The 10,863-nt window shown below is 44.8% G+C and overlaps 1 protein-coding gene across 2 annotated transcripts in view; it reads left to right on the forward strand.

The window, feature by feature from the left end:
- Nucleotides 1–9,621, forward strand: part of prlh2r (prolactin releasing hormone 2 receptor) — a 122,867-nt gene extending 113,246 nt beyond the window's left edge. For both annotated transcript variants that reach the window (XM_060828801.1, XM_060828802.1), the window contains exon 4: nt 6,340–9,621. In XM_060828801.1, the coding sequence (XP_060684784.1) occupies nt 6,360–7,454 (1,095 nt within the window). In that variant the 5' untranslated portion in view covers nt 6,340–6,359 and the 3' untranslated portion in view covers nt 7,455–9,621. The remainder of the gene's footprint in view (nt 1–6,339) is intronic.
- The last annotated feature ends 1,242 nt before the right edge of the window (nt 9,622–10,863 follow it).

The raw sequence follows: 10,863 nt of genomic DNA on the forward strand, positions 1-10,863 counted from the left end.
TTCTTCACCACAGGCTGAATCTGAAAGAGCTAACTATTGATTACCCCGCAGGGTGCAATGAAGTTATGTCTGAAATGTGTCGTTCCCGTGGAATGTTAAATCCAGACATTAATGAATTAATCGTACTTCCATTCATGTGGATTTGTGGCAGAATTGGATCAGAAGACCTGCTTGGCCCATCAGGAACATTTATGGATCTGCGCCGTGAACTTCTCAATCCAACACCCACAGCATGTGCCAGTGCCAACAACACAGTCCCTGTACATCCAAAAAATGGCCTTGTGGGAAGGTGGACTTGGGAGAGGGGGGCGGTGCCAGTCCTCAGTTCAGTCAAGCAGGGTTAGCAGATTGCTGTCAGTCAGGGGTTCCCACTACTGTCAGTCACACATACACAGTCTAGCAGCTTGGCCATAGTCAGTCATCCACCCTACCTGGTGACAATGATGGAATATAATCTGACCACAGTCTAGAGACCCAGGCAATGGAGGGCGAGCAGCACCAGTTCCAGAGAACTGTGTATCATCAGCTGCAAGCACAGCACTCAGAGGTCAGCACTCAGATATGTCCAGGAGCTGCTCATTCAAGTCAGTCACAGATTTGGGGGAGTGGGGTCCTGAGGATGTGACCGTGCATTGATTGTTGAGGAGGGTACAAAGGGGACAGTAGGAGATCATTGCTGAAAAGGGTTGATAAATCATGGCTGGGTGAGGGGGAAGGCAGGGGCATGTGTAAAGATGACAAGAATGATGATGACAGAGGCAGTCTCAAGGTGCATCGAAGCCTAGGTATGGTAAGTCATGGGAAGCTAATGGCATTGAACACCCCCATCGCCTTCACATAGGGAGGGTAGAAGAGTAAAGTAGGCATCACTAAGGTGTAATGTGAGAGTGCAGGGAGCAATTAGAGGCCATGTTCAATGTGCTGGGACTTAACATTGAGGGAATGGGTGGAATGGGGGAATGGCTGTTGGGGTACAGCGAGGTTAAAGGGGTCATGGAGGCTGCGGAGGTGTGTAGGTGGAAGTGAGTATAGCTGGTGACCAGGTGAGGCCCGGTTTTGATGGTGTCCACTGCGTTCACTACCATCATGTGCTGTTTGATGGATGCGAAATGCAACTGGAAAATGGCTGGAATAGTGCCTAAGATAAAGAGAGGCAGTGCCAGGTTTTTGAAGGGCAAAAACATAGGTCTGCTGGATGTTTGGGTATTGAATGGGCAAATAGTGAAGCAAGTGTTACAAAACCTCAGCTACCTTTCATTTCTTCATCCGTTTTCAATGCTTGGGTGTAGACTCTAGTCAAAGATGATTTTGCAGCATGCCATCAGTCTGTGAAAATTGAATATTGGCATCTCAATGATGCTCAAGTTGGTGGCGATGACTTAAAACAAGGGGCGACTGCTGGGCAAAGGTGACCCGTCACTTTTGGAACTTCCAGAGTTTCTGTACACTGTTGCAGCATATGTTATGTCAATACGATTCTCATGAATTCAGAGCAAAGTGAAGCAGTTGAGGTGGGTCTGGGATGGGAAAGGGGTCAGAGTGCCGCAGACACTTCTTTTATTGAACGTAATACCATTGTCACTCAACTTGCGCAGTGACTTCACTGAGTTGGCGCACATTTCTGTGACCACGGCTGGGGTGGAACAGACAAGTAGGGCTGCTGAAGATGTGGCATGGAGCAATCTGCGGGCGTTTGGACAAAGTGTGCCACACCCATTCCGATATACTGTGCCCTGCACAATTGCAGCAGGCAATGAGAAGCCGAGGGAATAGGAGAATTTTTCCAAGGAGATGGATGAGGACATTGAGCTGAAGGAAGCTGTCCTTGTGGGTAACAGAACTCCTTTACATTGGACATTGAAAGGCAGACAGGGCAATAATTGACACCGTAGATACAGCTAGATGCAGAAGACCATCATGGACTGTTGCTGTCAATGTCACTGTTTCTAATGCCAGCATGTGGTTTGCATTGTGGGGGTGAACTGCAGCCTCAATTGGTCTTATTGTTGGTCACTTTTACAGAACTTACATTTGAAATTGAATGAATTAATGATTTTGAATGAATGAATGATTTTACACGATTATATTGTCACAAATATCTCGGAAGATGCAGTGAAAAGTGTTTTGTCACCACAATCCATTTTGAGTTAAAAAAAGAATAAAAAGGAATTACTTAAATCTTCTGTTAAAACTGGGTCTCAACATGGCTGCAGGACTTCTGTAAAGTGTTCTGGGCCTCAAAGATGCCCTTTTCCAGTTACAGCAATGACGACACCCCCAGCTCTTCTGTTGCCACCACCTCACTAATACTGCCAACAATCCAGGCTCTGGGCCCACCACCACTCAAGATTCCAGGCTTGGGCCCTATCACAGTGAAAGGCCCCTGCTTAGGCACTACCAATGCTGAGAGTCCAGGGTCTTGGCCTACCATAGCAAAGGGTCCCCGCTCCAGGCACCACCACCACCCAAGAGTCCAGGCTCCAGGCCTACCACAACCAGGAACCCCTGCTCCAGGCACTGCTGCCATGAGTCCCAATCCACACCAACCACACTGCAGCCGCCGCCCCGCTGACACCGCTCCAACCTCAGAGATGAAGGAGGAAAATAAAAATAAAAAGAGAAATGATGAAAAGGAGAGAGAGAGGAAAGGATGCTGCCCGCCTGGAGCAGATAAACTTAGAAGCCCGAACATTACCTGCCTTGCCAGCGTTGTCATAGTGAAAAGAAGATTGCCCCTCCTGGACAATCTCAAGCTGCAGATCTCCATTGAGACCAGAGTCGTGGTGACTTAGAGAGAGCTGTTAGATGGGTTATATCTAAGGCCAGGTAGAACGTGTGGCCTGGTGATTAAACAGTGATGAGGGTGAGGGAATGGGGTGGTATGTGTTAGACAGTGTCATCCGTGCCTTGGGCAGCGCTACTTTGTGGCTGCTGTGCCAATAAGTCGCCAATGAGGGGCAGTACCAGATTGTGCAAGGGCACACCCTCCTTTCAAAGATGGCAGGTACATGGGGGCCCCAAGTCCTGAATATCCACTGAGTCAATGTGGGAACGGTGCATGGTGAGATGGGGCTAGAATTTGACAAGCAGGATGCCATAGAGCCGGAATGGATAATGAAGCATGTATGATAAGATACAGGAAGAATTCTCACAAGACCGTGCGCTGGAAAGCCCTGTTAAAAACTCAAAATGGCTTAGCCAGATTGAACCCTGTGTCAGTGGAACAGTAGTTAGATTCGGTGTCACATGGGTAGATGTGGAGGATTCTGGTGAAATCATCAAGGAATCCTGCTCCTGGTTGCGTGGGGATGGATGCTATTTGTGGTCAGCTGTCCTGGTCAAGGAAGGTCACTTACCATTCCATTACTTCCACTACTTAGAAGGCAAGGGCATCAGGTGCACAGGATCACTGTCACTTCTGACTTGGATATTATTCACTGTTCCTTTGTTATTGCTCAGTTAAAAATCCCAAAGCTCCCTGCCCTGTGGGAACACTGGGTGAGGACAATGCACCAATAGGCATGGTCCACATCAGTGCCAATGTTGCAAGTAGAAAGAGGGATGAGCACCTGAAACCAGATTTCAGACAGCTAGGAAAGAGTTTACAAAGCAGACTTCAAAGTCAGTAATCTCAGGATTACTCCCAATGCCATGTGCATTGTGGTATGTTTGGGTAAAATGATCCCCATTCCTTTTTTAGTCTAAGGGTCTATTTAGTTTTCAGTGATAGAGGAACAAGAAGAGGTTATTTGCATGATAGCTAGACATTGTTACCAAGATTATTAGGAGATATCGATGACACGTCTGTCCCTTTTAAGATCCAGAGCTAGTCTCCCAACTTCCCTGCCCATGACTATGTGACATCATCAGATCTGGTGGAGCCTAATGCAGTCTCTAACAATTAACCCTTTCGGGCCATTACAACACTACTGAGAACAGAAATAGGAGGAAAGAACAAGTAAACGAGAGGTGGTATAGGAAAGAGAGCTTTACATTTCTGAGATATTAGACCAGTCCAAAAAGGATACGCAATAGAACTTGAATGAAGATCTCACAGGGAGATTTACTAGTGCTGTGGACAGGGTTTTAAAGTAACTAACTAACAAGAGGTAGGAGAGAAACAAAACTGGGAATGACCGTAAGAAAAATAGGAAGTGAGATGAGGTAGTGCAATCAGAAGCAAGGATCAAATAGGCTCAATTACATGGAAGATTTTAAAAGGCAAAATTAAATGTACTCTATCTGAATGCCCACAAAATTTAGAACAAGGGAGGTTAATGATGGTGCAAGTGGAAAGATATGGGAATGACTAAATTGCCATTTTATAAACATAACTGCAGTTTGACCAAAGCTGACTGATTATTCAAGAATGTTTAATATTAAGGGAGGATATTCATAAGAGAACAAGGAGGTGGACTTTAATTATGACATTACTAAGAGTGAATCTTAGATTGGAAAATCAAGGTGTGGAATCAGTTTGATTGGAGCTAAGAAACTGGAAGGTGCAGTAAATATTGGCAGAAGTTGTTAAATAGGCCACCAAGCAGTAGTGCTAATGTAAGACAAGATATAAATCAGGAAATTAGAGGTATGTGGACAATGGTGAAACAATAATACAGGAAGAATCCATTCCACATACATATTAGGCAAAACAATTCTAATGTTATGGAGGACAAATTCTTGAATGGTTTTCTCGAATAGGGTGTATAGGAAACATTCTGTTTTTATTTAATATTGTGCAATGAGGAAGAACTAATGAATAATCTCATTGTGAAGGAGCCTTTAGAGAGGAGCAATCCTAGTTTGATGAAATTTTACTTTAAGTTTGAAAGTGATGAAATTCAATCTGAAGCTACAGTCTTACATCAAAACAAAGTGCAACAATATGAATGAGAAGTTGTTTATGGCTGATTATAGAACTACATTAAAAAGTATGGTAGTAAACAAGGAATAATGTACATGGTCTGCAACAAATTTACATTACAAAAACCCAACAGAAAAAGTGATCCAACCATTGATAACAAGAGAAATTAAAGATTGTATTAGATCAAAAGAGAAAATGTATAAAGTTGTCCAAAACTTAGTAAACATGAGGATTAGGATCAATTTAGAAATTAGCAAATGAGGACCAAGAAATAGATAAAGAAAGGGAAAATAGAATATTAGAATAGAATAGAAAATAGAAAAAGTAAACTAGTAAAAAAGCATATAAAGGGCTGTAAAAAAATCTGTAAGGAAAAAAATGATCAAAGACAAATGCAGGCTCATTATAGACAGAGACAGGATAATTTATAATGGAGAATATGGCAGAGAAATTAAAGAAATAACTCATATTTTTCTGCATTGTGGAACAAAAAACTCATCAAGAAATACTAGCGAACCAATGGATTAGTGAGGATGAGGAACTGAAAAAAATGTGTAAAAAATAGCATTGAGACTGAAAGTTTATAGATCTCCTGGATCTGATGATCTACATCCCAGAATATGAAGTGGAGGTAGAGATGATGGATGCACTCATGGTGATCTTTAATAGATTCTGGAATACTTCCTGAGAACTGGAGGATAGCAAATGTAACCCTCGTATTAATAAAAGGAGAGTGTGATACCTGTTAGCTTGACATCAACAGTGGGGAAAATGCTAAAATCTATTCTAAAGGATGTGATCATGGAACTTTCAGAAAATAATAGTAGGAATGAGCAGGGTCAACATGGATTAATGAAAGGGAAATATGTTTAACAAGTATTGTGCAGTTTTGTTTGATGAGGTAACTATGAGAATAGTTTGAAGGAACCAGTGACTGTGATGCAGTTAGATTTTCATAAGGCATTCAATATGGTCCCATACAAGAATTTAGTAAACAAACTCAGAGTACAAGGGATCAACCATAATTGATTTGAATGATCAAGGGCCAAATGACCTAGTGCAGCTCCTATTTCTTACTTTTCTATCTTACGTTGCAAGGGTCCCCAAAGGTTGCCTGTCATCACCTCCTCAAGGACAACTGGGAACAAGAAATAAACATGCCGTTCAAAACATAGAAACTTAGAAAGTGGGAGCAGGAGGAGGTCATTCAGTCCCTGGAGCCTCCTTCACATTACCAGCAACCTCCTTCACAGCTGCCCCCACCCTGAATCCCTCATCTTGTCTGAAGGATTAAAACAAAAGATCTGGGAGAGAGTTTTGGCTTCCGGCTGGGTTATATCTTAATTTAAGTAACAGTAATGAGAAAAGAAAAATAAGAGCGGGCCGAAACAAAGTTGCGCAATCAAAACAGATGACGGTCAAGAAGTGGTTTGCTATTGCAGGATTTGAATTCTTGTTTTTGTTTTTTTATACAGGTGAGTTTGCATTGACCCGAATGACTCTGGCACATCCCACCATGGCCCTGAATTATTCAATGGACAATATGGATCCTGTGTTCCCAGGCCTTCACCTCCTCTTTGAGTTGAAGCCTCTCTTCATCCCGCTCTATGTGGTGCTGGTGATTGTGGCTTGTTCTGGTAACCTCCTCCTTGTGGCTAACATCTCCGTCACCAAGAAGCTTCACACGACCACGAACTTTCTCATTGGCAACCTGGCCGCCTCCGATCTGGTAATGTGCATCTTCTGTGTTCCAATTACTGCGTCCTACGCATTCGAAACCAAAGGGTGGCTTTTCGGGATCTTCATGTGCTACTTCATCACCCTCATGCAATCCACCACCGTCTATGTGTCTGTCTTGTCCCTCACTGCCATAGCTGTGGACAGGTATGTGGTGGTGGCATACCCAATCCACCAAAGAATCAGACCACGGTACTGTGTCTATATCGTTGCCTTTATCTGGTTGGTCTCCATTGGTGTTTCAATGCCATCGTACTTACACACCAACTACTTTGCCCTCAAACATGCTGGGTACAACATGCTTATCTGCGAGGAGAACTGGACTAACTTGGAAGGGCAAAGGCTGATCTATTCCTGTGTCATGCTGCTGCTCTCCTACATGCTCCCACTCTGCGCTGTCTCCATTTCCTACTGCGCCATATCCCACCACTTAAAGAAAAAGAAGGTGCCCGGTGCAGCCTCCTACAACCAGGAGAAGTTGTCAAGGAGGAGGAGGAGGAGGCGGACTTTCTGGATGCTAGCCATTTCTGCCCTGTCCTTTGCCCTGTGCTGGTTGCCTCTGCAGACCGTCAATCTGATACGGGACATTGACATCAACATCATAGACAAGAGCTACGTTAATGTGATCCAGGTCTCCTGCCATTTGGTTGCCATGAGCTCCGCCTGTTACAACCCCTTCATCTACGCCTCCCTCCACAACAAGTTCCGAGTTCAGCTGAGAAACCTCCTGTTCTGCAACAAGAGGCAGACAACCAGTAGCACAGTCAGCCAAACCTCCCGCTCGAGATATACGATCACCTCTCTAGATGCGCCCACTGCCATCAATTTAAAGGACAAGCCCTGTTTGAGATAAAGCACCTTACCTCCCTTGGATGAAATGCCCCTCTGCTCCATTGAATCTATCAAGGCACAATAGCTAAAGGCCCAAAAGATGGGCCTGCCCACCCTCCCCCACCCCATTGCTCCATCACTCGATCAGCCCAACTGTACTCCTTTGGAGAAGATATGGCATTTTGCATAGATCTCCGATTAGATCCAACCCAACGCAATGCCTCACCCCAAGACACCCAAACGGAGCCGAAGTCACCAGGTTGGAACCACTGGACTGAACTCGGAAATTAGCAACACAAAGAATCAATTTAAATAACTGCTGCTCGTTGTGAGACGAAGAGGCTGCACCGTCCATGTCGGGAACCAGTTGACACTTCAGATGTTTACCAGAGTGTGTTCCCTCCAAAGTAAAATGTTGACTCTCCGTTGGGCAGCCCAAGAGGCACACGGCGATGGCGATTGAGCGACTGTAATGAGAAGGAAATTGTATAAGAGACAGGAGAAACCATCTGACTTTGCAAAGTGCTGGCTGTGTTCCCTCCTTGTGCCCATCCAACTGAACTGTCACCGAGTGTTATCTTAACTCTGTCTGCCTATTGGTCTTCTGCCTCTCATTAGCCTTGCCTAACAACAGCCATAATCTTACTTTGGAAATTTTCAGTTGCCCCCCCCCACCTGCCAAAAGCTCAGCAACTTCTTGGGACGAGAGAGATCCAGATATCCAGATTTCCATACTGTTTGTGTGAATTGATGCACCTTGAGTTCATTAGATTAAGTCTGGAAGCTAAGCAAATCAGGCCAAGCTATAGGGCAGCTGATTGACATGCATGGACAGGAGAGTCTAACCCTCTGAATAAAAACTCCCTGACATTTGGGTTTTTGCTGTAGAATAACACAGGAACATGTGGTCAACTGTGAGTGTTTTGTGATACAACAATATGAGTCTAAAACAGAATAATTGCCGCAAGGATAGGTAACAAAGTATGTTGTGAGGAGGCCATCCAGGGTTTGCAATATAGGTTAATTGAGTGGTCAGAAATTTGGCAAATTGAGTATAATGTGATAGCGTCCTTTTTGGTTGGAATAAAGTAAAGAAGCACTTAATCTAGATGGTGAGAGGTTGCAGAGCTGTGAGGCGCAGAGAGATCTGGGTGTCTTAGTGCATGAATTACAGCAGGTTAGTATGCAGGAAGTAGTCAGGAAAGCTACTAAAATGTTATGGTTTATAGCGAAAGGAATTAAATACAAAAGTAGTGACGTTATGCTTCAGTTGTACAGCGCACATACAGTTGGTGAGGGCACATCCGGAGTACTGCGTACAGCGCTTGTTTCCTTATTTATGGAGGGATGTAAATGCTTTTGAAGCAGTTCAGAGAGGGTTTACTGAATTAATACCTGGAACCATTTGTTATATGAAGCAAGTTTGATCAGGCTAGGCTGGAATTTACAAGACAAAGAGGTGGCTTATTCAAAACATAAGATCCTGAGGGTCTTGAAAGGATGACTATCAGGAAAGGATATTTTCTTTGGTATACAGAGCTCGGAGTCAATAAGGTTTACATGAAGATTTGTAGTTCGGGTTGTGGATGAGGTAGTTGGTTAGCTGGCCGAGCTGCTGTATTTTCGTGCAGCCGTTTCATTACCATACTGGATCATGTAGTTTAGTAGCCAGTTGGTGTTTGTGAAGTGATGGTTCACTCTCCCTCATCTCCGTACATACAGACTAAAAGGGCCATCGATTCAATTATGACGAAGTTGCTATCCTTGGGCAGGCCAACCGGAGACACGCAAGAGAGTTCTTGGAAGCCTTTTGAACCAAAAAGGCCATCATCAAACGCAACGAGGTAGACCCGGTGTGCACACTGCTGCAGAGAAGACCTGGAAGTGACACTCGCCCCAACAGACTGGACCCACACAAAAACCAACAGTGCGTTATGGAAGTCATACTGATGATGTTACCCAGCATGCTGACAAAACATCTGCACGATAACCCAGCAGCTCAGTGAGCTAACCAACGACCCCCAGGAGTCAATGTCTTAAAAGAAGGTGTTGCCCATTTTAGGTAGAAACAAGGCAAGTTTTGAATCTTTGGAACCCTCTTGCTTGACAGGCTGGGGAGATGGAACTTTGCAGATTTTTAAGGATGAGGTGGAAATGAATGACTATGGGGGATTGTGAAATAGGCAGAAGTGGGTACTGCAGATGCTGGAGATCAGAGTCAAGATTAGAGTCATGCTGGAAAAGCACAGCAAGTCAGGCAGCATCCCAGGAGCAGGAAAATCGACATTTCGGACAAAAGCTCTTCATCAGGAATGAAGCCCGGAGCCTCCATGGTGGAGAGATAAATGGGAGGGGGTGAGGCTGGGGAGAAGGTAGCTAAGAGTGCAATAGGTGGATGGGGATGGGGATGGAGGTGATAGGTCAGAGGGGAGGGTGGAGCACCTTGGAACACTTCAACCTCAGGGCATCAATGTGGACTTCACCAGTTTCCTCATTTCCCCTCCCCCCACCTTACCCCAGTTTCAACCTTCCAGCTCAGCACTGTCCCCATGACCTGTCCTACCTGCCAAGCTCCCTTCCCACCTATCCACTCCACCCTCCCCTCTGACCTATCACATCCATCCCCACCCCCATTCACCTATTGTACTCTTTGCTACCTTCTCCCCAGCCCCACCACCCCTCTTCCCCCCTATTTATCTCTCCACTCTGGAGGGTCCCTGTCTCCATTCCTGATGAAGGGCTTTTGTCCGAAACGTCGATTTTCCTGCTTCTCAGATGCTGCCTGACCTGCTGTGCTTTTCCAGCACCACTCTGATCTAGACTCTGGTTTCCAGCATCTGCAGACCTCCCTTTTGCCTGGGTTGGGATATCTGGTCGGCATGGATGGGTTGGACCTAAGGATCTATTTCCGTGCTGTACATCTCTGTGACTCTAAATGACATTTGTGAGTGTGCAGGTGAAACTTTGAATAACGTGGAAGGCTCCTTTGGGGCCTTAAACAAATCAGCCACAATCCTACTAAAAGACTGAGGGGCCAAGCAGCTGACTCCTTTCTTAATGTATTTGTTTGTAAATTTGTAACAGGGACTCCAAACATCCCAGGCTTGTTGTTGGATCATGTACCATACCTCCACCTCCAGAGCTGAAAGAATACTGTTCAACCCCAATGGAAAAATGGAGCTGTATTTGAAACAAGATGTTTTGAGAGAAGATCTTCCTGTTTATCAGAGATCAAAGTATCCAACTCGGGGGTTGAAGATTGACAGTGGCGAATTACCTTATCAGGGGCAGGATGAACAGACATAGTGACATTGGAGGCAGGAGGGCATGTAGTAAAAGTTATGTCCACAGTTATATATCCAACCTCACCCAGGCTGCTAACTCTGGAGGCAACATGAAATCTCTGCCTTGAGAATGAAAGCTAATGTTCA

This window comes from Hemiscyllium ocellatum, chromosome 8 (genome assembly GCF_020745735.1).
Source record: "Hemiscyllium ocellatum isolate sHemOce1 chromosome 8, sHemOce1.pat.X.cur, whole genome shotgun sequence".
In the NCBI taxonomy this organism is placed as follows: Eukaryota; Metazoa; Chordata; class Chondrichthyes; order Orectolobiformes; family Hemiscylliidae; genus Hemiscyllium; species Hemiscyllium ocellatum.